Source organism: Macaca fascicularis, chromosome 12 (genome assembly GCF_037993035.2).
Source record: "Macaca fascicularis isolate 582-1 chromosome 12, T2T-MFA8v1.1".
NCBI lineage: Eukaryota > Metazoa > Chordata > Mammalia > Primates > Cercopithecidae > Macaca > Macaca fascicularis.
This window is the reverse complement of record NC_088386.1, coordinates 73,284,625-73,312,356: the sequence shown is the minus strand read 5'-3', so window position 1 is coordinate 73,312,356 and position 27,732 is coordinate 73,284,625. Positions and strand designations below refer to the sequence as shown.

Here is a 27,732-nt window from a genome sequence, read left to right as displayed (position 1 = left end):
AAATTTAAAACTTCTATTTATTAAAATACACATTAAAAGAAAATTAATAGACAAGCCATAGACTGGAGGTAATATTTATGAAACATATGTCTGACAGAGGACTTGAATCCAAAATATACAAAGAATTCCTACAACTCAATAACAAACAAAACAAACTATTGTAATTTTAAATGAGCTAAAAGTCTTAATCTGTAATAATTGTCTGCTTCACTGATTCAAATAGTTTCAATTTAGTGGAGGAAATAGCTTTTTTTTTTTTTTAATGAAGTGGGAAGAGCTGATTTAAACAAACTTGACTAAGCACCACCTGGTGGCAGAGATTTTGAATTGCAGCTTGAGTTTTTGTGGGATATTTTTTAAAGGTAAAGTTTGAACAGTGAATCTGCAGAAATAGACTTGAAAACAGTAAGAAATTCTAATAAAATGGCAGCCAAATTAAATTTTACCACAGTAAAACTGAAACAAAAGAGCAAAGTCAATTCATCTGTGCACTGAAATATCTATTGATATTATAAGATAATGATATAATATCCAGCCAAATATTTATTTGGTAGAATTTTAATTGAATATTAATACAATACATATAAGTTGGCTATTTGTGTGCCAGGTATTCAACATGTAGTATTGCATTTAATCTTCCTAAGAACTCTGTAAAGTACAGGACCACTCCATAGAATATTTCCATGGTTAAAATTTCCCAGTAGAATATATCTTTATTTTTAATAACCACACCTCATAGAACATATTTATCTCTCAGTACAACATTTTTCTGAGTCCCCTCCCAAAAGTGAAAAAGGATTGAGAAAACTATGGAAAAACAAGTAAAGTCAGTAAGAAAAATGTTTACAATGGAAGAGAAAGTATTACTTAACAGAAAGAAACTTTTTGTTAATAACTATATTAGTTATGATCAAAAAGTAATACTATTTATTTATTTATTTATTGAGACAGGAGTCTCACTCTGTCACCCAGACTGGAGTGCAATGGCACAATCTCAGCTCACTGCAACCTCCGCCTCCCGGGTTCAGGTGATTCTCCCACCTCAGCCTCCCGAGTAGCTGGGTTTGCAGGCATCCATCATCACGCCCAGCTAATTTTTGTATTTTTGTAGAAATGGGGTTTCACCATGTTGGCCAGGTTGGTCTTGAACTCCTGACCTCAGGTGATCCACCCGCCTCAGCCTCCCACAGAAAGGAACATTTTAAGTAACTATAACATAACAGTATTTTTTGTTTTATATATACCTATGAATTTTACTGTGCTTTATTGAGTTTTAAGAAGTTGCTGCAGATCTTATAACGCACTGTAATTTTTTTCCAATTAAAAATAATTAAAAGTAGGTTCCCTGTTAGTGTTTTCAGGAGGAGCCTCTACGTTAAGCAGTAGATGCCTGTGTAGTATTATGCTATACCACCTTATATATGAGACCCAAAGAGATTAAACCATTTGCCCAAGCTCCCAGGGCTTGGAAGTGGAGGCGTGACAGCCTGACTCTGAAGGCTGTGTTCTAACCACCCTGAGACACTGCTTCTATTGTGGCTTTGCTTGTATCACACAAATGGTATGTGCCATAGGTCAGTGCTTCTCAAAGTTCTTGGTCAATAGGTTATTAGGTTGAATGTTACCAGTTTGATGTTACCTAAAAGGGAGTTCTGTGGCTAATTAGATTTGGGAAATACTAAGTTTAATGAAATAAAGCATGTTACTTTACTTTTTGCAGCCAAATGTGCACTGTGATTCTCTAAGGTTGGTAGATGAAGAAGGCGTTAGCATTTCCCAGACTTATTTGTATGAGATTTGTATAGATTAAGAATGTAGGCTGGACGCGAAGGCTCATGCCTGTAATCCCAGCACTTTGGGAGGCTGAGGCGAGAGGATCGCTTGAACCCAGGAGTTTCAGACCAGCCTGGAAAACATGATGAGACCCCTGTCTCTACAAAACAATACAAAAATTAGTTGAGCATAGTGGTATATGCCTGTGGTCGCAGCTACTTGGGATGCTGAGGTGAGAGAATCACTGGAGCCCAGGAGGTCAAGGTTTCAGTGAGCTGTGATCACACTACTGCGTTCTAGCGTGTGCAATAGAGTGAGACCTGTCTCAAAAACAAAACAACAACAAAAAATGTGTCTGGCAGCATAAAACATATAACATACATATGCTATTTATGTATGAGTGTCCATATGTCTGTAAATATGCCTTATGAAATACCACCAATGTGCATTTATTTGACTCACACAACAAGACGTCTGGGGCAGGGGAGCCTAGGGTCAGGCTCCTTTCTCTTTTCCTTTCTGTTCTGTTCACAGCAAGCTGGCATTCACTGCCATGCTTGTCAGTTCATACACACCAGATTTTGCTGCACCTCCAGGCTTTACAGCTGTATTCCACAAAGGAAGAAAAAAGAAAGAAGCAGTGCCAGCACTCCCACTTATAATTCATTGACCAACACAGTGGCATAAAGGCCACCCTGTAGGACCACCCCAGCTGCAGGGAGCCTGTGAATTAGGGTTTTTACTTTTAAGCCTCTGTATCAGTGAGTTCTGATGTAGATAAATTGCAAAAGTTGATTCTCACTCACATGATATGTCATCAGCTGCAGGTTGGCTGCAGTTCTGCTCAATATGTCTTCTTTATTTGGGGGCTCAGACTGAAGGATCAGCCCCTCTCAGGCCATGCCCTTCTCATGGCGGAGGGAAAAAGGAGGTGGCAGAACCATGTGATTGCTGTTGAAGACACACTCAAAAGTGGCATTTGTTACTTTCCCCACATCCCATTGGCCAAAAGAAGTCACATGCCAATGCGGATGTAAACAGGGCAAGGAAGCACAATCCTCTTACAAAAGGGGTCACAGATATATATATATGAATATAATCTTTCCTAATATAATAAAAGCAGGCAAATGAGAATAGGTGAGGAAATGGAAGTTGAGTCATCAACCTGGTTGCTACAGATCACACACACGTGCTCTAGCTTTTCATTTGCTTTTAGAGCATTTCACAGGACAAGTATTCACATCCTTTGGGAACTATAGTTTTGAGCCACATCAAGTCTTGTTTTTTTTTTTTTTTTTTTTTTTTGATAGGGTCTTACTCTATCGCCCAGGCTGGAGTGCGGTGGCATGATCTCAGCTCGCTGCAGCCTCGACCTCCTGGGCCCAGGTGATCCTCCCATCTCAGCCTCCATGAATAGCTGGGACTATGGGCACACACCACCATGCCCAGCTAGTTTTTGGATTTTTTGTAGAGATAAGCTTTCGCCATGTTTCCCAGGCTGGTCTCAAACTCCTGGACTCAAATGATCTGCCCATCTCGCCCTCCCAAAGTGCTGGGATTACAGGCATGAAGCACTGCACCTGGCCATTGTCCTTTTCATAAAATAACTATCTATAGAAAAATTCTGGTATAAAATATTCTTTAATATGTGAATTATGTCAGAGAATATTACTAGACAGGTTGTATCTTGCCATATGTTAAAATCCACCTTTAAATCAAGGTGATATACATGAGCAAAGCTTATTTTTAAGCCAGGAGAATTTCAGAAAATGCAGTCATGTATAGTTATTAAAATTATTTTTTTCTTCTGAATCAGGTGCTATCATATCATGCAACATGTTCAAAAGCTGAAGTTGACAAGTTTAAGGTAAGGAAGAAGATGGTTTCCTTATTGGTGCTTACAGTTAAACTTCTCTTGGCTTCCTGAGCTCTGTCATTTGCCTCTAGAGAATTAATCCTGCTCATTGGGAGCTGGAGGACTAGCACTGGGCAAGGGTGTATTTGTATATTTCTGTTTTAGAAGGGAAGAGGGACTTATATATAACTGAGTAGTCATTTTGTAATCATTTACATGATTCAGTATTTCTTCCCAATTATTAAGAAAGCACAGTATCAGGGGAAAAAATCTGTAATATGGTGAGAGTCAGGACACTTGGTTTTGGCATCGGTTTTACCTCTAATTTGCTGTTCAGTTAAAAACTTAGGGCTGTATTTCCATCTGTAAAAATATATGACCAGATTGAGATAATAATAGCTAACACTGTGTGCCAGACGCACTACCAGGCATTTTACCTGCATTAATTCGTTTAATCCTCACAATCCTCTGAAAAGCAAACTGTTTTACAGATGAATAAATGGAAGCACGGAGATGCCAGGCCACGGTCAAACAATTGTAAGAGGTGTAGCAATCTGGCCCCAGAACTGGAGTTCTTAACCACCGTGCTTCCCTACCGCACAGGGTGATCCCCTTTCAACTCCAACATCTGATGAGTCTGTGAATGAGTGTTAGATATTCCTTATCACCTTAGTTACTACCATTTCCTTAAGTGCAATTCAGAATTCTTGCTTGTGTCCCTGCACTCCTACCAGGCAGTTTAACAATGAGCAAAACACTGGAGTAAAGGGAAATTGATTTCCTTTCCTTTTGAAAGTTTTGGTGCCTGTCTTTTTACATATAGGTGGCGGTTCAGAAAATTATCAGGAAAAGCTACCACAGTCATGAGAAAGATCATGTTTTGTATTGCAATATTAGAATGTAATATCACTTGGTGATGGCTACTTTTCTAAGAGTCCCATTTGCATATATATGGCGCAGAGACCATTGGGCCTAAGAATTGAATCAGATCATTAGAACTGAGCACATGAATGATGAAAGGGAGCAAAGGAAGATGTTTGTTCCAAACACTGAGCGTAGGGATAAAAGAACTCCTTGCAAGGGCCAGAAGCAGCACATATACTGTGAGCATAGGAACTACCTGGGCTCCATCCAAGGGGATAGGGTCTATTATTGACTTAAAGAGATGCTTTGGGGAAAGACCTACAATTGTAACACAGATAAAAAGGGAGAGATAAGGTGACAGCTGACAGCAGAGGGAGGAGACAGAACAACTAAAACCACAGCAGTCAGGGCCCATTTGTTGCAGAGGAAACCATCCTGCATACCAGCTTGAACTCAAGCTCCATCAGGACAGCACTAATTGTATGTTTTATTCACTGCTGTATCTCTCCTTCCTTTTATGGTCCTTGGGATATAGTAACACTCAATAAATACTTGTTGAATGGATGAATGAATGGATGGATAAGTGAATGAATAAATAAATCCAAAGAGTACCAATGGTTCTAGTACTCAAAGCAATTAGTCATTAATTTTAAAATGGTGATAATATATAATTATTTTATATATTTCATATAAATTTTACTTAATGTATATAAATTTTATAAATATTTCCATCAAAAATATTTAAACCTTTTTTATTTTAGCCAATAAAGTTCAATTATTCAGAAATCCTGTTTATGAAAATATCCAATTCGTGCTAAAATGCTCATATAATGTTTATATTATATTTTTGCTGTTATTATAATTATCATCATTGCTAAAAGAGGGAAGTGGTAGGCAAGAAGAAAGACAGCAAAGATGATAATATGAGCTTTGACTCATATGACCAAATATGACTGCAAGAGCTGCCCAGAGATATAGCAGGCCAAAATCCATAGTCGTTTACTTTTTTTTTCTTTTGAGACAGAGTCTGGCTCTCTGTCACCCAGTCTGGAGTACAGTGGCACAACCTCGGCTCACTGCAACCTCTGCCTCCTGGGTTCAACTGATTCTCCTGCTGCAGCCTCCCAAGTAGCAGGGATTACAGGCACACATCACCATGCCCTGCTAATTTTTGTATTTTTAGTAGAGACGGGGTTTCACCATGTTGGTCAGGTTGGTCTAGAATTCCTGACCTTGTGATCTGCCTCCCAAAGTGCTGGGATTACAGGTGTGAGCCACTGCGCCCAGCCTAGCTGTTTACTTTCTAAAGGCACCAACATTCAGGCTTAATATTTTGCTTAAAGAAAACATTGCCCTGGAATTTGGTATGCATTTCTATTGTTAGCTCACAAATATACTAAATATGAAGTATTTAAATTTGAGAAAAAAGGGTTATTTCATCTTAAAATTATCAAGATTGATAATTTAACTGATTTACTCTAGATTTTATCATGAAAGATATTAGCTAGTATCCTATTACAATGTAATTGAGATATAATAGATCATTTTAACCATTTTAAAATGGGAGTTTTCTTGATATATACAGTAAATAAAACATTATTCTGATTGGTAGTTGATGTCTGTTATAACTGCAGCAATAACATTAAAATGTAGTGGGCTTAAAATAATCCTGCACGTAGACAGTGAAAAGCGTTTACTGAGATTCCAGGCTGGAATACATGCAATGGCAGTTTTCTAACATTGTAGCTAAATAACAGTAAATATGTGCTTTGTTTTGACCAATATATATGACAAACCATGTTTACGTTCAAGTATATTGTCATTCTTCCTGTCTTCAGTACTTTTTTAACAAAGATGATTGTAAAAAATTTTTTTTAAATGTGCAATGATTTGAAGTCTGGAATCAGAGTTATCCATGAGATTTCATGAGTTAAAGCAGGGGTCCTCAACCCAGGCCATGGACTGGTACTAGGCCACACAGAAGGAGGTGAGCAGCAGGTGTGCAAGCATTACCACCTGAGCTCCACCTCCTGTCAGATCATCAGTGGCATTAGATTCTCATAGGAGCGCAAACTCTATTGTGAACTGCACATGTGAGGGATCTACGTTATGTGCTCCTTATGAGAATCTAATGCCTGATGATATGAGGTAGAACAGTTTTATTCCAAAACCATCCCCACACCCCCACTCCTCCCAGGTCCATGGAAAAATTGTCTTCCATGAAACTGGTCCCTGGTGCCAAATAGGATGAGGACCACTGAGTTAAAGGATGGCTGAGTCCCAGTGTATTGGACTATACCCAACCAGACTAGTGATCAGTGATTCAGAGCTTAAGCCAGAGTTTGGGAAGAAACTGATTCATCCAGTGCTGACAAAAATCTGGAGGTCAAATTTTACACACATACGTATGACAGACTTCAGTTGGAACCCAAGCTGCACCACATCTGGGATGCAGAAATGTCTGGGAGACAAGTGAGTTGTAGTTATTTATATGAGAGACTAACAGGCCTTCTGAGTCAAGAACTCTTCCTCATGAAAGTTAAGGCTACAGACCTCAGTGTCTAGATGATTCCAAGTTCAGCATGAAGTTTTTACCTTGGATTTATCCCTCACCTCAGCCTCCCATGGATCCATGTTCTTAGCTGAGAATGTGAGTAAACACAGAAGGCATGGACTTTGGTATAGTTTCAGTGCATTAAATGCTCCTGATAGAATGAGGGTCAGCATGCCAACAGCACACAACAGAAGGCAGCAGCCTAATGAAGGAAGCATCACTACGGACCCGTGGCAGGGCCCCTTCCTACCTGTGTGACCAGCAGAAGCTGATGGCGTCGATGGAATCAATGCAGGCTCAGTGGTCACATTTTAAGGACAGGTAAGGTATACCCTGAGTACTCCCAAATATAAGTAGGAGAGATGGAGACTCTGTACTATTGGAGAATGTGATATATACACGATTAATTACTCTTAGTTTGGTACCATTTGTACTCAGAGATTGTGGGGTCTACAGGAAGATTGATTTCACATAAGACAAACCTGTAGTGAATCTTTAATAATCATTAATGCTAGGCTGATGCCATCTTAGCCTTCCTCATATCTGGTCTTCCTATTTCACACCCCTTTATGTTTTGGGATTTTCTCCCCCTATTCTAGAATGCCTTGTTAGGGGGAGCATTGTTGTTCTGTTTTATTCTGATAACCCTATTACTTCTGTTGGGAAAAATTTCCTTGAGGAGTGTGTAGTAGTGATGGCTGAGAGAATGGGATTAGAGTGTGAAAACCTTTCTAGAAGTGTCCTTGGACTGTCCAGCAAGAATAAATTAGATAAAACAACATATAATTACTTATCCAAGAATGTCAGAATTTGGGTTTATTTTTCCTGATTCTGATATATCATTTATACTTCAAGAAACAGTCTTTCTTGTAGGTTCACCTATACACAAAAAGATCACAGAACTTCCTGGAACTAATGAATTAACCATTTTGAAAGTCTGATTCAATAAATTATCCTTTATGGGTTGATTGTCCTGTGCATCTAATGAGGAAACCAGGATCTAAAAAATGGTTTTTAATCCTCATTAACATTTACTGATCTTCCATGAACTTGAAATAAGAAAGTTATATGCAGAAAATTTGTGCAGATTTTAGTGAATGTTTATATCTCTGCAGCTCTGTGCTAACAGGAATAATGTATAAAGACCATATTGACAATTACATCTCCTTGAAGATGGCTGGTTTAAAGGCTTTCAATAACCTAAAGATGCCAGCTGTGATAACATAAGAAAATGAGTTTAGTACCCCAATTATATGCTCCCGTAATTTTATGGACTTTCCTTAGATTCCAATGCGGTGGACAGACCAAACAATTATCACTATATATTGCTAGTTTACCAATTAAAATCAACTCATGGACGTTGTGGTGTTATATTGCCACCTTGTATCATCCCTTCCTTCAATTGAGAACTGCATGGGTTACGGCTGCAATCAGAGATGAACTCATTTACAGCACTATAACTGCCTCAGTAATTAAGCACCAATAACTCAGGTTGGGGTTTGGGTTTGGACTACCTCATATGTATTTCAAGTTTTCAATGTTAATGCCTAGGCCACAAATTAATATCCTGGTAAATAAAATAAAATAAAATAAAATGCCAAGAATAGGTATTCCTTGTGGCATTTATATCCTGAAATAAGAATGAGTGCATCAAAAATAGGATCTTATGGCCTCCTTTGCAGACTGAGCAATAGGATGTGATTTACTAGGCTTAAAAAATAAATTAGATTTGAGAAGACACTTTAATCCATGAAATAGTCTAACGTGTGTAATAAGAAGCTTCAGCCCTCAAGACTGCCTTTACAGCTATGCCAGGAGATGTGTCTGCCATGTGCCCTGCACTAGGGCCCCTTGCACAGCAGGCAGGTGCAGGGCTGCCCCCCTCCCCTTGGCTGGCCAAGTGCATGGGGTGCCTTTTAGTAGTTGATCTGCCAGGTGGTGTTCCTTTCTCCAGTTGGCACAAAGGCACTACACACACTAGCCATCGCCCTGTGCAATCAATTTCTAAGCCCTGGAAGAGCCCAATCCTTGCAGCGGCCCCTTGCAGAGGCAGAGTGCACTATGCAGACAGAGGGTAACACCATGGCATTTACCCAAACTCAGGTGACACAGAGAATGCCGAAGAGGAAGAGGGGGTAGACCTGAGTCCCATGGACAGCTGCGGGATGGCAGAGGCCGGGGAGCTTACTACCCACCCCATCCGTAGGGGCACCTCCAGCTCCTCCCCGTCAGGGCGAATGACCCATAGAGGCTCCTCCACAGCCAGGGATAAAGCAGGACTTCTGGGTACCAGAAAGAGGGCAGGAGCTTTGTCTTGTTTCTCTGCAGTCTCAGTTCTCATGGCCTTCCTGAAATGCTACCTTCTGAAATGCCAACAGTGGCTTTCCAGTGCATCTCGGCTCATTTCTAAGGTTGTTTAAAAGATTACTTCGAAGCCATATAAAAGGAATTTCGGTACCTAGCCTATGCTGTCTCCTCTTCTGTGCCCGCCTTTGGAATTTAGGAAGCTGTTTTGACTTTAAATAGTATTTATGCCAAGTTTAATATCCAAGTTTTTGCTTTGTTTTGTTTTGTTTTGCTTTTTATCGTCAGGGAAAGTTATTGAACCTTCACCAGGAAATTGACTGCAGAGAAAACAGCTGCATCAGCACCCTAAAGGGCATCTCCTGCTCACAAGCAGCGGCAGAGCCGGGTGGCTTGCACTGATCAGGACGCATCCATAAATATGCGGAGTGCTTTGCGTTCAAATGTCCAGCTCTCTTTATGAATTGTGTCTTAATCAAATGCCACATCAGAAAAAGGATGGTTGTACTTTGTCACTCTTGAGTATTGAAGACAGTGGCGGAGGGCGGGAGGAGTGGGTGCTGAGCATGAGAGGAATCAGGTCTGCAAGCCCAGGCTGGTCTTTCCTCCTGCTGAGCTAAGCGGCTAGGGATTGAGGGCCCTTCAGGGACCCGCCTGACCAAAATACATCCTGTGGTGACCCTGACCTCCCCTCACATCAACTTCAGCAGCCACTGTTTGTCACTTCTATTTGAAAACAAAGCAAGGACACTGTCCCCACAAGGTCACTGTGAGCATCTCCTTTCCCTGGGAGGAAGAGTGGGCCTGGAGGGTTTTCTCCTATCTTCTCCCTCCCTCATGTTAGCACAGCAGAGTTCACTGCATTCCCTAAGTGTCACATGGGAAAGCGCAGGAAGTCTGAACCTGAGGCAGTGAAATAAAGGAGGGTTCATTTTTGTTTCAGAGTGCTAGGAACAAAGCGGCGACAAGTCCTGAAGGTGCAATGGAGAGCAACAGTGTGGCCCAGTGAGATCCCTGACTCCTGAACTGTGAAGGGAACTGGAGAGGTTAAAGTCATCAGAACCTTCCAGAATGCTGGGGCATCTGGGACTGTATCACTTTATCTTCTTTTTGGTTTTCCTCTAATTAGATCCATTGATAACTCTAGCTGTGGAGTCAGGAAATGAAGAACACATAGCCCCTCACCTCAGTGAGAGGGACTTGAGTTAGCCATCACAATGGGTGGCCTTCCCTCTGCTGTTCACTCAGTATGCACAGAGCTACAACCTCCTGGCTGTTGGGCTTCTGTAGCCCTCAATCTCCAGTTGCACACTTTGGCTATCATTGTACAGTCATCATGGGGTCCTCATCACCGCCCGCCCCCAAATGCAGTCCTGTCCATTCTGCTTTCCAAACATCTCCTGCTCCTGTCCATCCTCACAGCCTTCACCAGTTCAGATCCTCATTCTCCCTCAGGCAGGCCATTATTGTACACTGCTCTCCTAGCTGGGCTCCCGCCTCCTGCTGTTGACCCTATCCCAGATCCATCCTGTGCAGAGCTAACAGATGAACAGATGAACGCTTCTGTTGGCGTAGGTTCCAGCTCTCAAAGTTTAGTATCTTCTAGAAGCCTCTAAATTCTTTCAATTTGAATTATTTAATTGGACATTAAAAGTATTCCAAACTAACTTTCAGCTCACTTTTCCAGCCTGATTCCCATGCTCACACTGAGCCATCCTTAATCAAATAGTTCTACTTGGTGTTTTCTGCCCATTCCCCGTCCTCTTATATGTTTGCACCCATCCTTCTTCCTATCTGTATATATAAAGCCCTAACAATCGATCTGACCCTTCTCAACTGCCCCCTTCTCCATGAAGTCATTCATGCTGTCCTTCAGTCAAAAGTGACCTTCTCATTTGCCCTTCTTCCTGCCATATTCATCACTTTCTACCTTGCAATATAAATCTTGGTGCACCTGTCTACTCAAATGATTAAAGCAGATGCATTTTTAGGAGAGAATCCTAGACTTACTCATTGGGTAACCCTATGTCACTTAAAGCCATGCCTTGCACCTGGGTGCTGGAGAAATTTCTACCTTGTGACTAAATTCCTTGAAATGTTTGCCATTTTTATGGCAAAAGAAATTATAATGCTTGGGTGGGATTTTGAACAGGGACCTATGACAATGGAAATTTCTGACAATTTCGTCCCAACCCTTGCTTTATGCTGTTTGAAACCCCTTGTTTTTATGTTCCTGTTGTACCCTAAACTATATGAAAATAAAGGAATTCCTTTCCTTTGTTTAGGATAGGTATTGGCCCTATCCTCTTTGGAGTGTGCTGTAGTGATAGTGTCTCTCTTCCCTGCTGGAGACAAAAGCCCCTTGCCTTTAACTCTTAGTTGATTTAGCAGTCTCTTAACTATTAAATAAGTTTCTTCATTCATGTATCCTGCTACCACTACCCTGCTGACTAAATTTTTTAAACCTATTTTTTTTGACCTTCAAAACACCTAATACTTCATTATTTGTATTTGTATTTACTATTTTATATAGTTCTATATTCTGTCTTTTGTGTTTTTGAAATCATGCTCTGGTTTGGCTGTTCTTCCTATTTTTTCTCAGTTGGAAATAATTCATCCAAAATCTTTTAAGTGTTTGTGAATCATAACTCTTTTGGTCTCAAGACACCCTGTGAAATAGGAAGTTAGGAGACAATGTCTGGCCAAAGGGTTTTCTGCAGTCTCAGTAGCCAGACCTGCCCTTTTAACAGTCTTTGTAAGACCATGGACACAGTAAGACAAGAGCAAGCAAATGTATAAAAAGACAACGCAGCCACCAGACCTTTTGGTTGATTTCCATTTCTAGGCTTCAGGTTTCCTCATCTGCAAAACAAAACCATTTCTAGCTAAAAAATGCTATAATTTTATGAACCTATAAAATTCATCTCTAGGAGAAAAGAGGAAAATAAAACATAAAACAACTTAAATGTTGACAAAACGTTTAGGGGTTTTTATGATTTTTGAATACTCAAATTTTTGAATTCAAGCTCTGTTCAAGATAGCTCAGTTTGATTTAATTACATATAAGTAATTTCCAAAGCCCCTCATGACTATATTATATTTGCAAGGTAATATAATAATACTCATGAGGAAGATATGTGATTACTTGGGTAAAACAAGAGACTCAATCTCATCAGTCTCAAAACTATACACTAATGCTACCTATAAATGTTTAAATAATAAAAATGTCTTAAATAATAAGAAATAGCAGTGTACAAAAACATGTACGTGTCCATCATCTCACTTGAGGCTCACAAAGTCTTGGTGAGGGCAGGGTTAGCATATCTCCATTTTACATAGAAGGCAACTAAGGATCAAAGAACCAGAAAGAAAAATGGAACCCCTCTGCTTTGGTTTTTCTTCTGCAATGTTTTGTGTGATCTTGAAGACAATGCTGTTCTTCAAGTGGTGGAGTAGGAAAACGGAAGCAATGTCATGGAGTTTCATTCGTAAGTCATTTATTTTGATTCAGCTATTATTCTTGGAATCTTGGTGGCATTTTGACATGTTGGGGGTCAAATAAGCATGAATGGTAATGACGTCTGAGAAAGGCAGACAGAATTGTTGACTGAACTTAACATATTGACTTTTAGTAAGACTGTTTATGGTACTCTTTGGGCAATTAATATGTAATGTTGTTTTATTAGAAACTTCTTTTTGCATTGTGGTTGTGCTATCCATGCGACATTTTGCCCTGGAGGTTTAGATTGCTTGGAAACCTAAGGAAATTGGAAACAGAAACATTATGGAGACATTGCATCATTCTTAGCAAGAGAGTATATGATTCATTATTCTGACATCTCGCCTGTCTTCCTTACAGTCTGATTGGCTATCTAGCTGTATCGAAATCTCTTGACATCTGGAAAGCTCAGAGGAAAAAGAGCAGTCCCACTCTATTATCTTGTGCTCTCCAGGCCTGCCAAGTACCTTGTACGAAAGATAACAAGGATACGAGATTGCAAACATCAGTTTCATGATAAAGCACTTGTCAGGTGATAAAGTCTTATGTTTAAGGCATGAGCACGTATGAACTAGAGACTATTTGGGGGAAGATATGAAGTGAAGAATGTGAGACTGGGCTTGCATTTTTTATGATATTTCCTATAGTGATACTTGATATTGGGAACATCAGGGATGGTAATCTGCACATCTGAAATATGATGATTTTAACATAAAACTCTCAAGGTAAAATTTTAAAGATTTTTCAAAATTTTTAGCTATTCTGAATTAGCTCCTGATACTGTTTCAATTTGTGTGTGTGTGTGTGTGGGTGTGTGTGTGTGTGTGTGCACGTGCTTCAGCTTAATGGGATAGTCATATGATTTGGAGTTTCAACTCTGGCTTTACAAAAGGATCTCATGGCAATTCATTGTCTCCAAAGAGAGAAGCAAATGGAAAAGCCCTGAGAAAACACGGTCTGAGATGAAGCACTTTGGCCACTGGGTGCCATCCTTGCTCCACGTAAGGATTTGCTGTGCCACATTTCTAGGAAAATGGTTAAAACCCCAAAGACAGTAATTTAAAAGTAATTTCAAGATATAATAATGTTTGTGTGTATGCATGACCTGGAATATGTTAGTGACATGGACAGCTTATTCATTTGCCCAGGCACAAGGTGGAGGGACTGGGGGACTTTCTCCTTTGGTTTAGCCTTAAGAACAAAGCCTGGGTAAGGCCCTTGTGCTTGCTGTATCCCAGTGAGGCAGCCAGTTGGTGGCCAAGGAGGCACCGTGGAGGTCTGGTGACTGTTGATGAGGTGGTGCAGTAGGCATCTGGAGGTCAGCAGGTCAGATGCTACATTAATTGTTTTTATTGTGGTGTGTAATTGCAGCATGCATGCAGCCAGGAGACTTGAGCCTCGCTGTCTGTGTGCCTGCACTCTATCCCTTCAATGCATTCATTTCCTTGCCAGAGCTGATACAGCCATCAAGCACTCCTTCTCTTCCCTTTCCCTGGAATGCTGCATGTTGGTGAAATGGTAGCTTTGTTGAGGTGCTTTTTGTTTCCCTAGAAGCAGTTCATAACATTCACAAAGACACCACCTTAGCCAAATATCAGAACATCTACAGTCAATACACAACATCTGTGCAGGATTTTTCTGTCTTTGGATTTGATACCCATATCTATATACAACCAAGGAATTAAACTCAGCATTATAAGCAAGAATAGTCACAGAGAATATTCTAAGACTGTCCTGTAATTCAGGATGATGTTTCCATCCAGGGACTAAAGCATTTCGTTGAGACTAAAAGGAATTAGGCTGTGAACAAGTCAGAATTTTAATAAAAATTGAAAGTCTGTTACAGTCCCACTGTAACAGAAAACTCTAGAATCGTTTCTATAAGACCACATGGTAGAAGGGATCTAAGTTCAAAACAGATTTCACCTCATCCCCCCAGGCTGGGGGCCCCAGCATCTGGCCTCACGCTGGCTCTGAAAGCCTTCCCAGAGCAGCATCCACAGGTACTTCTTTACAATCCCTATAATTAAATCCACACCCGTGAAAGGCGAAAGTCTGAGAAGCACTGGTAAGAACTTACAGTGAGGCTGTGTTCAACCTATCCAGGGATAAGAGGTTTAATACTGTTCTGTCATTAAGCATCTACAGGTGGACGGACTTTAAAATACATTTCCTGGGCTTTCTGTAGGATAACATGATACCAATCATTATACATTTTCAAATATTACTGTTCACTAAGAGAAATCCTATGATAAGCACAGCATTTTTGCTCATTCCAAGTGCTTTCCTAGCTCTTATTTCACTGAATGTTAAGAGCAAGCCTCTGAAGGAGGCATCAGTGGCTCTATTCCATTTAAGGATCAGGCAGCTAAGAAAGATGTTACGCTGCCAGTTTGGAGACCTTGGTTCATGCTGCTGAGGCCCTTTTCTTGGGCCCCAGTGTATGCTCAGTCTACTCCATGTGACAGTCATCTGGAAAATAAACATTTACTGAACATTTTACCAGCTGCCAGGCTTGTTTTTGGTGCCTTACCTGTATTAATTCATTTAGTCTTCACAAAAACCCTACTATTATTTTTCTTATTTTACAGATGATAAAACTGAGGTACAAAGAGAAACGCCCAGGTAACTACATTGCACACATTAAGAAATTGAGATATGGGTGGGCATGCTGAATTTGTAAGATCCTTTTTGAAATGACGTGGAATGCTTTTTGTTTGAGATTCTTCTGGCCTTGGCTTGACCCTCTCCTTATCATCTGATTGTGAGCCCTTGAATAATCTTGATTTACTTTCTCGATAGATGAATTCAGGTTTCAACAGATCTTGCTAAGAATGTTTTGGCTTGTTTGTGTGTTCGTTTGTTTGTTTTAAGGTTACATACTTTGAAAAGTAATCCAGCCCCATTGCTTGAGCAGGTATGATTCCTTAGCCTTCAACATTCTGGAATATCAACTTCAAGGAATATGTTTGTGGGCGCTGACAGCACTTATTTTCTCCAAAGGGCAAATTTCAAACAATTCCCGTGCTGAGTGATCCCATTCCTCTTGCTACTAGGTTCATTTTCCTAACATATACTATAATTCACCTCTGGCCTTCCTGGAGATGGAGATGAGTTTTGTGAAAACCAGGCTTTGTGATTTCTGCGGGAACAGGTGGCCGTCCTCAACACTTGGGCTTAAGTGTGTCAAACAACTCTGTAAACCACTGAAGCTGGCTTTTGAGGAAAACCACTTTTTACTCTTCCCCTGACCACCAGCAGAAAAGATTTAGAATTCGGAAACAAACGAGAGGAGCATGAGAGGTTTTCTGTGATGACATTGCTCCAATGTGAATTTAAAGGGAACTTCTTTCCCTTTAAAACCATGAAGAAATGTATGCTTCTGCCTGAAATATCTTTTAAACCATCAGTGGTCTTCTTGAAAACAGCTTTCCTCCGGTTCTCTAAGGAGTTGTGTGTGAGGGCAAAAGCCGGTTATTTTGATAACCCTGAAAGACCACAGGTCCACTATTCTAGTGTTAGCAGTGGCCCTGTCTGCCCTGGGGTGCAAGCAAGCTTCTCTCCCCATAGGAACTCTTTCTCTTGTTGTGTGGTAAATTCATTTGTGGGAAGTCAGGGTTGAAAAGGGCCCAGGGTCTCAGATGTAAAATCTCCTTCCTCTACATAGTATGCAAAAGCCCAGAGTCTTCCCAGGAAGTGTTAACAAATGAGAGTACAGTGCACACCAAAAGGAAAACCTGCCCCACACAATGGGCTCCTGCAAAACCATCTGCTACCCTCAGAGCCACTTGGCCATTGCTGGGGCTGGCTGCCTCTACTAAGCACCCAGGTGGCCCCTTGGGCCAAATATGAGAAGCCTCACATTGCACATGGAGCTCTTGGGTGCTCACTGCAGACTGGCTTGCTCTACAAAGGGGTAAAAGTGGCCTCTGGCAGAGCCTAGGTTTCTCATCTTTCAGCAACTCCTTCTAGAAGGGAACTACACATTCCCAAGTTCCAGTTTGGAAAATATCAGGGGCATTTTCTGATTGGCCTACTTGGTTCACATGTCCATCCCTGGACCAGTCAACTGTGATGAGGAGTGTGTGCTTAGAAAAGTGTGTCAGTTGGAAAAATCAAATCTAGGTGGAAATATGGGGTCGCAGCAGAAGGAGGGCCAATTCTAGAAAGGAAAGAGGTACCTGGTGGAGAGTATCATAGCTGTCCTTCACAGTACATGCAGGTAACTTTTGCATGACCCCATGCCCTCTTTTATGGCAGGCAGGCATTTCCTGGGATACAGGTGAGACGCTCACAAGAGCCTCTTCATAATGTCTAGAAACTGGATGACACCCACGAGTGATCGCTCTGTCTGCTGAAGTGGTTCCACAAGTGATGTTGGCTATATCGCATCATTGAGAAGAATGTTCTACTATGTCCTTAAAGCATTTCTATTTCCACAACTAAATAGAAATCAGGGGTGACCCCACTGATGCTCACCCTGATTTGGCTCTCAAACTTACCCAAATATTATAAGGCAAATAAATATAACTTTCAGGGACATGCCAATTAAATTGGCGCAGGAACTCCTCACTAATGACTAGCGCATCAGGTCTTCTCAGGTCAGCCTCTTTCTCTTGTGTTTGAACACTGTAGTCCCTGATATATAGAAAAGTCCCTGCAACTGGATCAACCAATAACCCACAGATTTCTTCTAGTCATTTCTTCATAAATTTATTGGGACCTGATGGAGAATTAAGGAGATCAGACAGGCCAAACATCCCTAGATCTGATATTTGAAACTCATAGTAAAATAGCTCAACTCCTAATCTACTTCCTGGCCTCATTAGAATTCAATTAGTAGAAGGACATTCCTTCCTAGAGGCTCGTTGGCAGATTTGTGTGTGAACAGTTAACCCGGTGTTAACAAAAGCAGTTACTTGTATCCAAACAGCTCTCTCCAGCTGCAAAGATGAATCCCAAAGCTGTTTAGACAGGACTGTGCTTATCCTCCCACCAGGATGCAAATATTTTAAGTGGACAGAGTGAGATAAAATGCAGCCAATGCTGCCCCTGACACTGACCACATCCTGTGCCTGCTGGATTTTTGGACTTGAAGGTCAGGGGAGGAAGGTGAAGGAAGGGACGCTGGAGACAAGGAGGCAAAGAAAATCCTCCATGACTTTGTTGAAAATTATTTTCCAAATAAACAAAGTTGGGCTTTAAAATGTATGAACACAAATTCTATCAAAGTATGTGGAAATACCCATATATTTCTTGAACAGGAGGAACTGCTCATCAGACCATAAAAAGCAGGAGATTTGAGGATAGGACAACCTTGTGTTGTTGTTGTTGTTGTTTCTTTCTTTCTTTCTTTCTTTCTTTCTTTCTTTCTTTCTTTCTTTCTTTCTTTCTTTCTTTCCTTCCTTCCTTCCTTCCTTCCTTCCTTCCTTCCTTCCTTCCTTCCTTCCTTCCTTCCTTCCTTCCTTCCTTCCTTCCTTCCTTCCTTCCTTCCTTCTTTCTTTCTTTCTTTCTTTCTTTCTTTCTTTCTTTCTTTCTTTCTTTCTTTCTTTCTTTCTTTCTTTCTTTCTTTCTTTTTTGTCTGCAGTATTTTCTGCAATGCTCTTCAGATGCCTGAATGTAGACTTAGGGAGATTTATTTTTCTTCTAACAGGGTATGTTATAGTTGTCACTCAGCCTTGAAATAGTCTTTCCCTCCAGTGGACCATCAGGCCAGTAATATATTTGCGTAGCTATTCCCAACTGTCACTCCTCTGCCAGCCTTCATGTGTCAGCACTGCACAGTATGCCCAGCCAGCCAATGGCAGGCCTTGAAGCTGCTGCCTTTAAGGGACTTGTTTTCAAAATATTCGCAGTCACCCAGCAACAGGAAAGGGAATTTCATTGGCTCTCTCGCTGTCAGCTGGAAAGGAGGATGATCCAGATGGGCCTCAGCTGTGAAGATCAAGATGAGACATGGGGGGCGGGGCAGATGTTTGGACACAGAAGCCTCTCAGTGGCAAATGTGGTATTTTATAAGTATCAGATGAAGCAAGGTTTTCATCCATAAAAATCAAATGTAAAAAAGTGGCACCATACCAGGACAGGTAGTTTTCGTCTGCAGTGTCATAGGATGCATACAAGATAGATGTTGCCTCCCGCCCAGTCTTATCTGCCTGATAAAGGGAAATGCTGCTGAGGGATAGGAAGGGCCTCTGTGGAAAGTGAATTAGGGCTTTTGGTGTGGAAGCAAGCTTCTCTCTGCCAGGACTAACATGCCATGTAGAGTGGGTATTCTAAATGCAAAGCAAGTCACAATCTGATCCTGTGAATTATCTTGCCCTTAAAAAGTTTGTCATTCTGCTTGACTCTTCAAGCTGATTTTTCTTCCTCAGAGAAAAGCAAAGGAGAACCAAGGAACTAGTCAGGGTTGCCTGGGCCTTGAATAACAGGCCACGGTGCCAGCTGTCTACTCTAATTTCTCCTTCATGTGGACCTGGGCTATTCAAAGGGAAAGACAAGGTTTTCCTCTTTCTGGTTTTACTCTTTTGTTGTTACTATAACACAGAAAATCAATATTAATGGAACGTATATGTGAATCAAAACAACTAGGGAATGCTCTGAAAAGAACATGCTGTAAAACAGACAAGAAAAAATAAATGATTAAATTATTGACATTCAGTCCTAGCTGAGGATCTGCCCTCTCAGCACTTCCGACTATACGTTGGAAAGACATTCACTTTCAATGACAACAAACAGTTAAACTGCAAATGCTTCAATGCCAGGAATCCATACATTAGTTGTCATTAGCTGCGGACTTGAGCCTAATTCAGGGCAAACAGTTTGATTTGTAAGAGTTCACTGAATATACATTCTTCACTGCCGTTCACCTAGGCATCTGCTCTTTCCCAGTTCAGAGCAGCAAAATGGAGGGAAGGTGCTTTTTGCTTTTCCAGAGAGCTAGTCAGATTGGAAATTAACCATAACTCACAGTTATGATAATCAATAATGGGCAAACATATTAACTTAGATTGCATACTATTGCATGCATGTTAATTCGGCAGACTCGCATTAACAAATTAGTGGGTGAATATCATTGCTATGAACCTCTAATGGGTATAAATAATGATACATTCAGATTTGTCTTAGTTAGACTCTAAGCTACTTGAAAATTGCTATTATCTCTGGTGACTGACAAAACGCCTGACGCATAGTAGGCACTCAATAAAACATTTGTTGAATGACTAAAGCAATACATTGATGACTGAACTAATGAATTGATACGTAAACCCAAACTTCCAAATCCACCTGAGCTTCACAGATGATAAGCCTTGGAAAGCTGTGAAACATTTAGATCTTTTACATGTTTATATGCTAATAATGGAAAGTAAATTCAGGAGACCTGAGTTGTAATCTTGTTTATTCACAACTTTCTATGAGACAAATGTTATTATTACCTCATTTTATGGATGAAAAGACTGAAGCCTAAAGAGGTAAAATAAGTCACTGAAGGTCACAGAATTAGTAGATCACAGTGTAAGATTTAAATCCAGGTCTAATCCAGTGCTCATGTTGTTACCATTATAGGAGTCTACCCTGACACCTACGTATTTTTTGAGTAGTGAAGGAAGAACTCAGGGAGCAGGACAGGCCACATTTCACCACAGCATTAACCCTTCTTCTGTTCCAAAGCCCAGAGTAGAACATTGAAGAGAAAATGCTTATAAAATTCAGATACTATTTTGGAGATGATATGAAATACACTGAGAGTCATGATGCAGGCTGGATGGAAAACCTGAGCTCTCAACAGGTAACTGATCTCAGGTTGCAGTTTTTCACGTTCTGTTTCTTATGGTGAGTGCTGCAAAGGTGGGAAACTGCCTCATCTGGCTCTGATTTGACCGTCACCATCACTAGATGTGGGTTCAAGTCCCAGCTCTGTCTCACATCCCACTGTGGGCAACACCTTAACCCCTGTGGGCCTCCCTTTCCACAGTCACAAAAGTGAGAACAGAAGAACCACCTCAAGGGGTTGTGTCAGGATTAAATAAGATGGAAATATGAAAAAACCTATATTTATCCTAGCACATCGTAGATGCTCAATAAATATTAAGTGCCTGTTTCTCCTGTACTCTTAAATAAGATGAATCTCATTTGTTTAGAATATTATAAAATGAGTCTACAAAGTCATCTCGTTTTTCTCTCTGGTCTTGCTTAATCAGTAAATTTTTGTTTCTTATTTAAAGAAGAGAAGAAATGGGTTTTCTCTTCCAGTAAAACTCTAGAAAATCTCAGACACAAGGAACAAATTTAAAGCTAGAAATCTACATTAGACACAGCTTTCTGAGGCTCCACCTCCCAGGCTTCTTCCCCAGCTCCCATTTCCCAGGGAAACTGCACTAATGATATGGACATTTCTGGGGCTTCCAGGACCTGCCAGATCAATGGGAGAAAGGCTTTCATAAATTGTAGATAAAGTCTTGGAATGTTTACCTACAGCAGAGGTTCTCATCATTTTTTGTGAGGAAGCGCTACTAGTCATTTACGTAAAGTTGGTATATTGGCAGGTGTAGGTTTTCTGGGTGGAGCAGGCAGCCTGTCCCTTCCTGCTGAAAATGACAACCACCAAGGAGAAGGAAGTGTGATAGGAAGTAAGTCCATGAACAGGCAAATCCACGTATCAGCTAAAACTCCAAGATCAGTGAGTAGATCCAGATCTGACCCCAGGAAAAGCTTCTTTCTCAGACACATCAGAGCTTTGGAGAGCTTTTCTTTTTTTTTTTTTTTCTTACTCACTATGACTGTATGCACTAGAAAGGGGATAATTGGGATGCATAAGTGAGAGGCTTCCATCAGTGGCTCTCAGCTCTGGCTGGACATTAGACTTGCCTAGGGAAGGGAGCCTTTGAAAATAATACCAATACCTGGATGTCACCCCAGACCAATTTAAAATAAGCTGGGCAGTGGGCCAGAATTGATATACTTTTGGAGCCCCCAGGTGATTCCATAATAGAGCTAGGAATGAAAAGCACAGATCTAGCTAATATTTTCCAAACTGGTATCTCATAGAACACTGCTCCACAGAATATTAATAGATGTGCCACATGCCCACAAAAAGTGTTTTGGTACTAAAATAAAAATTTTAAAAAGCTATATTACATAAAGTTAAACAGGTGTTTACTGTACAATTTCTGAGACTTTCTACCCTTGTGGGCATTGTGCCTCAAATGGTAGAGTACTAACTTTACCCAGCCAGTTTTGACCACACCTTTTAGGAAGCCCATCAGCTGGTGGCTTCTCTAACAATGTGCTAGGGAACACCAGTCTAAGCACATGCTGGCCTCGGACTTGGCCTTGGCCTTGGCCTCACATTGTCAAAAGAAAGGTAGAGAGAGTCTTGAGCCGAGGCATCCACCAGTGGCCATACTCTGTAATCTGAAATGCCGCAGAACCATCCAGATCCTGGCACTGATATTATTTTGAGAACAAGCCTTTAATTATTATGCTCATCATTAAATAATGGTTGCAATAAAGACTTATCTCAGGAATTTCCAAAGAGTAAGTCACTTTCATTACAGTAATGTATATTTCAAAGCTGCTTCATTTTTTATAGTATTTCCACCCTGAAAAGAAAATTTGTTGCTGTTTTGAGTTATAAATTGCCCCCAAAGAAGGGGAGCTCCTAAAGATTCATATTGCCTTAATATACCCAGAGACACTCAGAGAGCAAGTCTTTACCTCCAGCCAGGGATCTCTGAAAGGAGGTGGAAATAAAACCGAACTGACAGTGATGTTGAGCTTGAGTATGTGCAGAAATTAACGATGTACTAACTATCTAACTGCCTAAAATAAAAACGGGTAGTCAGTGATTTGTATTTTACTGAGCAGCAGTGGCAAGGTTTCTAATGTGCAGCTGAGATTATGTACTGTTGTAAATGAAACCCAAACTCTAGTTTTCAGGATCTGAGAAGGGAGCTCTTTGAGCCTGCATCTTCCCTTCCTAATATAAGCCTGCATATTCCCTGAATATCTGACTTACTGTCTTTCCAACAATGTCGTTTTTCCATTTGTAGTTGGTAATATATAACCATGAGCAATTTCTAAGTCATGTTAAACTAGTGACCATACTCCATGCCAAGGGCCTTAGAATCATTAGGTATAATGAAAATAATAATAATAATTTGCATTACCATTATTGCTATCATTAGTTGAGCACTTACTATGTGCCAGATTACATGTGTTATCTTAATTTAATCATTAAAACAACTCTTAGTTGTCTGGGGAGCTGTGGTGTTAGAATTGCCTGATCTGGTCACATTTCTTTAATCATCCTCTTTGTGACACATTTATTGATGAGAAAGCTGACTGGAGTATGGCCCACTGCAATAGCCATAGAAAACAGCAAAGCTAACTAGCTTCTTAATCTCACAATCACTACCCAGAAAGGAAAGAATAACTTTGGGCATACTTAACCTGACTGAAATATAAATCTAATGTTTTTTAACCTCTGGGAAGGATATATAAAAAAGGACAATAACAACAACAACAAAAAGGAGAGTTAGAATATGAACTCCTACAGTGGCTCATGCCTGTAATCCCAGCACTTTACGAGGCCAAGGCAGGAGAGTTGCTTGATCCCAAGAGTCTGAGATTACCGTGAACTATGGTTGTGCCACTGTACTCTCCAGCCTGGGCAACAGAGTGTGAGAGACCTTCTCTGACAACAACAACAACAGCAAAAACCTGCTGTATTTCCAGCAAAAATAATGGTAGATGGGTCTACCCATCTAGTGTGTCTGATGAGTAGTGTCTGATGGGAAACGCAGTCCAGCCTGGCCTATCCTTGCAATAGCACACACTGTATTTGACTTAAAGAAAATGGCTTTTGGCATTTATCCACATTATTTTCCACTATCTAATTCTAAAGCACAAAATTTCTAGTTGTGCCAAAAGCTATTTTTATATTTTATTTTTATTCCCCAGAAAAGAGTTTCCAATGTTGAAGAATAATAATTTTATCAATATAAATTACCTACCTGTAGGTGTTTTATATCATATTCAATGACAAACTATGAAATGTAACATTTTTGCTTTGACAGCCCATGAAATCCATCATCTATTTTCATAGATCCTTCATTCAGAAAAAGATTTGATTTTCAGGATTTATGGTCCGATCAGAAATGTTTGAATTAAAGATTTGCAGCTTTTGAAATCAATATCAGGATTTACTAGTAAAAATCTAGAGTCAGTGGGTGAAATGTTATTGTAATCATTTATCCTTTGTGACCTTTAAAAGAATAAAAAAATAACTGCTGTCTCATGCCTATAGTTTATATCCCACAAAACTAGATAAGAGCAAGAAGCTTTTTTCATTCACTCTGTAGTTCATGACTCTTCCAAAAATTACCAGTACACTGTTGCTAGGAGGCAGAGGCATTGCAAGATCTCACTGTTTAATAATACACAAATAGATAAGATAGAAAAAGGGCTTTATTCACCTGCTGTCTCTTTACAAGAGTAACCAGAATGAAGAGAAATATGACTTGATTCATTTTCAGAAGATACATTTACAATCTGTCTACTCTCTTTATTTGATGGGTTAGCATGCAGGACTCCTGTATGAGTCCAAAAAATGGACTCCATCTAGAATTTCTGTTTAATCGAATCATCCTCATAGAGGCAAAACATGGTAATTCCAACTTTAAAAGTACATTGGATTTATTAAACGTGTTTCCATGTGCTGGAGCTTTCTTGACATAAGAGTAGAAGTATGACCATTATGATCTGAATGCCTCATATTCCAGACACAAGGTACACAGTGCTACCAATTAGAGTCCGATCTCAGAGAGAGATTGAGCAGGGCATCCTGAATGTTGGTAAATTCTGCCTCAGATTGAAAGGGGACTTGGCAAGGACTAGAGGATTGGGAGGGTCTGGACTGGAAATGGTAGATTCTAATCCTGGCTCTGCCACCGACAGGTGCTCTCACCTGGGGCAAGTTATTCGACCTCTCTAGCATTAGACAAGCAGGGGTCGGCCTACTATCATTTTCAGGTGTTCTGAGTGATACTCAGAGGCCCACAGTCAGTCTCTTGTTTGTTTCTCATGAGCTGAGCTGGGGATGAGACCAAGGTCTCTCAAAGGCTTTCCTGAAATCCCCAAATGCTACAGGCAATACAATAAAAGGCAGGCCATATGTTGCCTGAGAACCCAGAATTCAAAATGGAACCTTCAGTATTGGATCCTGGGTGGGGATGGAAGTGGAAGAGGAAAGGAGAAAGGTGAAAAGGATGATTCCAGCATCTCTAAGGTTTTAAACTAGTTCAAGAGAGCAGTATGGAACACCAGCAGAATTGACTTCTTTACTTTCCTTCAAGAGTAGGAGACCCAGAGCCATTTTGGACTTGGCCCAGATGCTCCACAGCAAACTCGTTGTGCCACCCATCTCATGTAGAGGTGAAGTGTGTGACTTGAGGGGCACGGAGGCTGGAGACCAGGCTGCTGGGAGTTCAGAGCCAAAAGCAAATGTGTCCAAAGTAGAGCACCAAAGTCAGAACAGGGTGGTTCCCAGAGGTGGGGTGAATTTAGAAACAGGAGCCAAGTTGTCAAAACAAGGCACAGTCTAGGGAACGCTGGCTATATTTCAGGAGCAATGAAGCTGGTACCTGACAAAATCTCTGACGCTTTTCAAGCTGTTCTTTACTTTCTCCTCTACTAGTGAGAATCCTACCCTCAGAGTACTGTTACACGGAGACAACAGGTCAGTGTTTCCCAGGGCTCTTGCACCACCACAATAAAACTTTAGAACATGTCTACTTCTGGCCTCCATCCAGCTGACATTACAGAATGCTTTCTTTTCCTCCTTTTCTCCTCTCCTGTGCCTGCCCACTTCATACCCTGCCTCTATCCTGTTTTTCTGTCATTGTTTAATACTTTCAGATAGTTCTTAGTTTCTCCTCGTGGTCAATATCTATCTTATTTCAGCAATCCTTGTTTGACACTAATGTTAGATAATCCCAGTCAATCTTTTATTACCTCACATTTAGGTTTAGTTCTCTATATTGCAAGTTTCATTCTCACCACCTTTTTCCTCCCCTCTTCCCCTCTCACCCTCAGAGTCTCTGTTCAGTCTTACTTGTATGGTTAGAAGCTCTGCCTTACCCAGTCACAAATCTCTTTCTCTCATGCTGGCAAGTGAAGCCTGTCTTTGCTGGGCATGGGAATCTAGGGTTGCAATTCTTTTGTCTCATATGTCCATAGATGTTATCTTTTAGCTTCGAAGTTTGCCTTGAGAGATCAAATATCAGACTGATTCTTTTTCCTATTTAAGTTATGCATTGTCTCCATTTGGCAGCTTGTAGATTCTTTTTCCTTCTACCTTAGATGTGATATCAGAATATGCCTGAGTATAGGTCATTTTCATTGTTTCTAGAGACTCTGGTCTTTCCTTGGTTTAGGGAAATGGCTTATTTTGGTTTGTTTAGTTATTTTATTTCCTCAGTAGGTTCCTTTTTTTTTTCTTCTGGAATTTCTGGTGTTTGTTCCTTTTCCTCCTGGATCTATTCCTCAAGTGTTTTGTATTTTCCCTCCAGATTTCCAAATTTTTACATCTTTTTATGCTTCAGTATATTTCTTCCACTTAATCTTTCAACTCACTACTTCAGATCTCAACAAGAACCATCTTCTTCAATTTACCTACTAATTTTTTTTTAGAAAGTCTCATTTTTAGTCCCATTTGTCCTGCTTTAACCCTTAGATGTGATGATTATGATGACACGCAAATTGTCTTCTGTCTCCCCCAGCAGCTCTATGTCTCTCTGGTGGCTGGGTTCTTCCTATGCATTGTTATTTTCCTTTGTTCCTTGAGGCTCAGGTCTGACTCCTGGGAGACTTCAAGGGCAGCAGTCCAAGAACTATTGAAAGGCACTGAGGCCTCACAGGTAAGCAGTGAGTTCACAGGCAGGGGGTTATCAACCTCTATGGAGACATCAGCAGAAGACCTCTTGGGATCCCTGGTCTCCTCAGCAGGCATGCCATCCCCACCTGTCAGGGGTGGAGGAGGACTCAGCCTGCCTGACAAGTTGTAGTGGGCAAAGTATACAAGAGGGCTAGGAAAACAAATACACTCACATATGCTATTGCTGTCCTCCTGCCAAGAAGGACCACTGGGGGCAGGGTGTTCCTAGAATTCCTAGGGCTCTCCAGCACAAGGCCTGGGCTCTCATCTGGCCCAGATGAGCAGCATCTCACACCAGCCTCAGACAGAATCCTTCAGGGACTGGGCTTTGCTGGCACTCTTAAGGCCCAGCAAGCCTGCCAGTGGAGTGGGGCTAGTCCTGGCTTCCCACCCTGGCACCTCACTGGCATCACCTGAGGAATGTTGAAGAAATAAGGATTCTAGGTCCCGTCCTAGACTTACTGAATCAGACTCTCAAAGTGGGTCCTGGGAATCTGAGTTGATGCATTCTCTAGGTGAATCTAAAACAGGACTGAGCAGCAGAGCCACTGATTTAGGCTGGAAGCTGATGCTTCTGCCTAGGGGAATAGGAGGCCATTTTAGATGTGGTTGGGACAGAATATGCCCTGGTAAGAGTTCTGGCCACTGTGCTTTTATACCCGAAATGCTAGCTCTTCCAGAGACCTGAGATATACTGAGTTTCTCCTTCTTTCTCAATATACCAGTTTCTCTCTCTTTCATGCCATGATTTTTTTGTGACATGGTCTTCTATAACTTGGGATAAGAAGAAAAGATATTTGTGAAAAGGAATGAATATCCTTTATTACAGACACTGGACCTAAAAATGCTGGGGCAATGTAAAATGAGGAGGGCACACAGAGAAAATTGTCATGATAGCAACTTTCACTAGGCTATGCTGTGGAAAGAAGCACTGCAAAGGTTTGTTT

At 40.8% G+C, this 27,732-nt stretch overlaps 1 protein-coding gene across 2 annotated transcripts in view; it reads left to right on the top strand.

Moving 5' to 3' along the window:
- PDE11A (phosphodiesterase 11A) overlaps positions 1 to 27,732 on the top strand; it is a 464,879-nt gene that overhangs the window by 318,855 nt on the left and 118,292 nt on the right. For both annotated transcript variants that reach the window (XM_005573580.5, XM_074009510.1), the window contains one exon: positions 3,590 to 3,640. In XM_005573580.5, the coding sequence (XP_005573637.1) occupies positions 3,590 to 3,640 (51 nt within the window). The remainder of the gene's footprint in view (positions 1 to 3,589; positions 3,641 to 27,732) is intronic.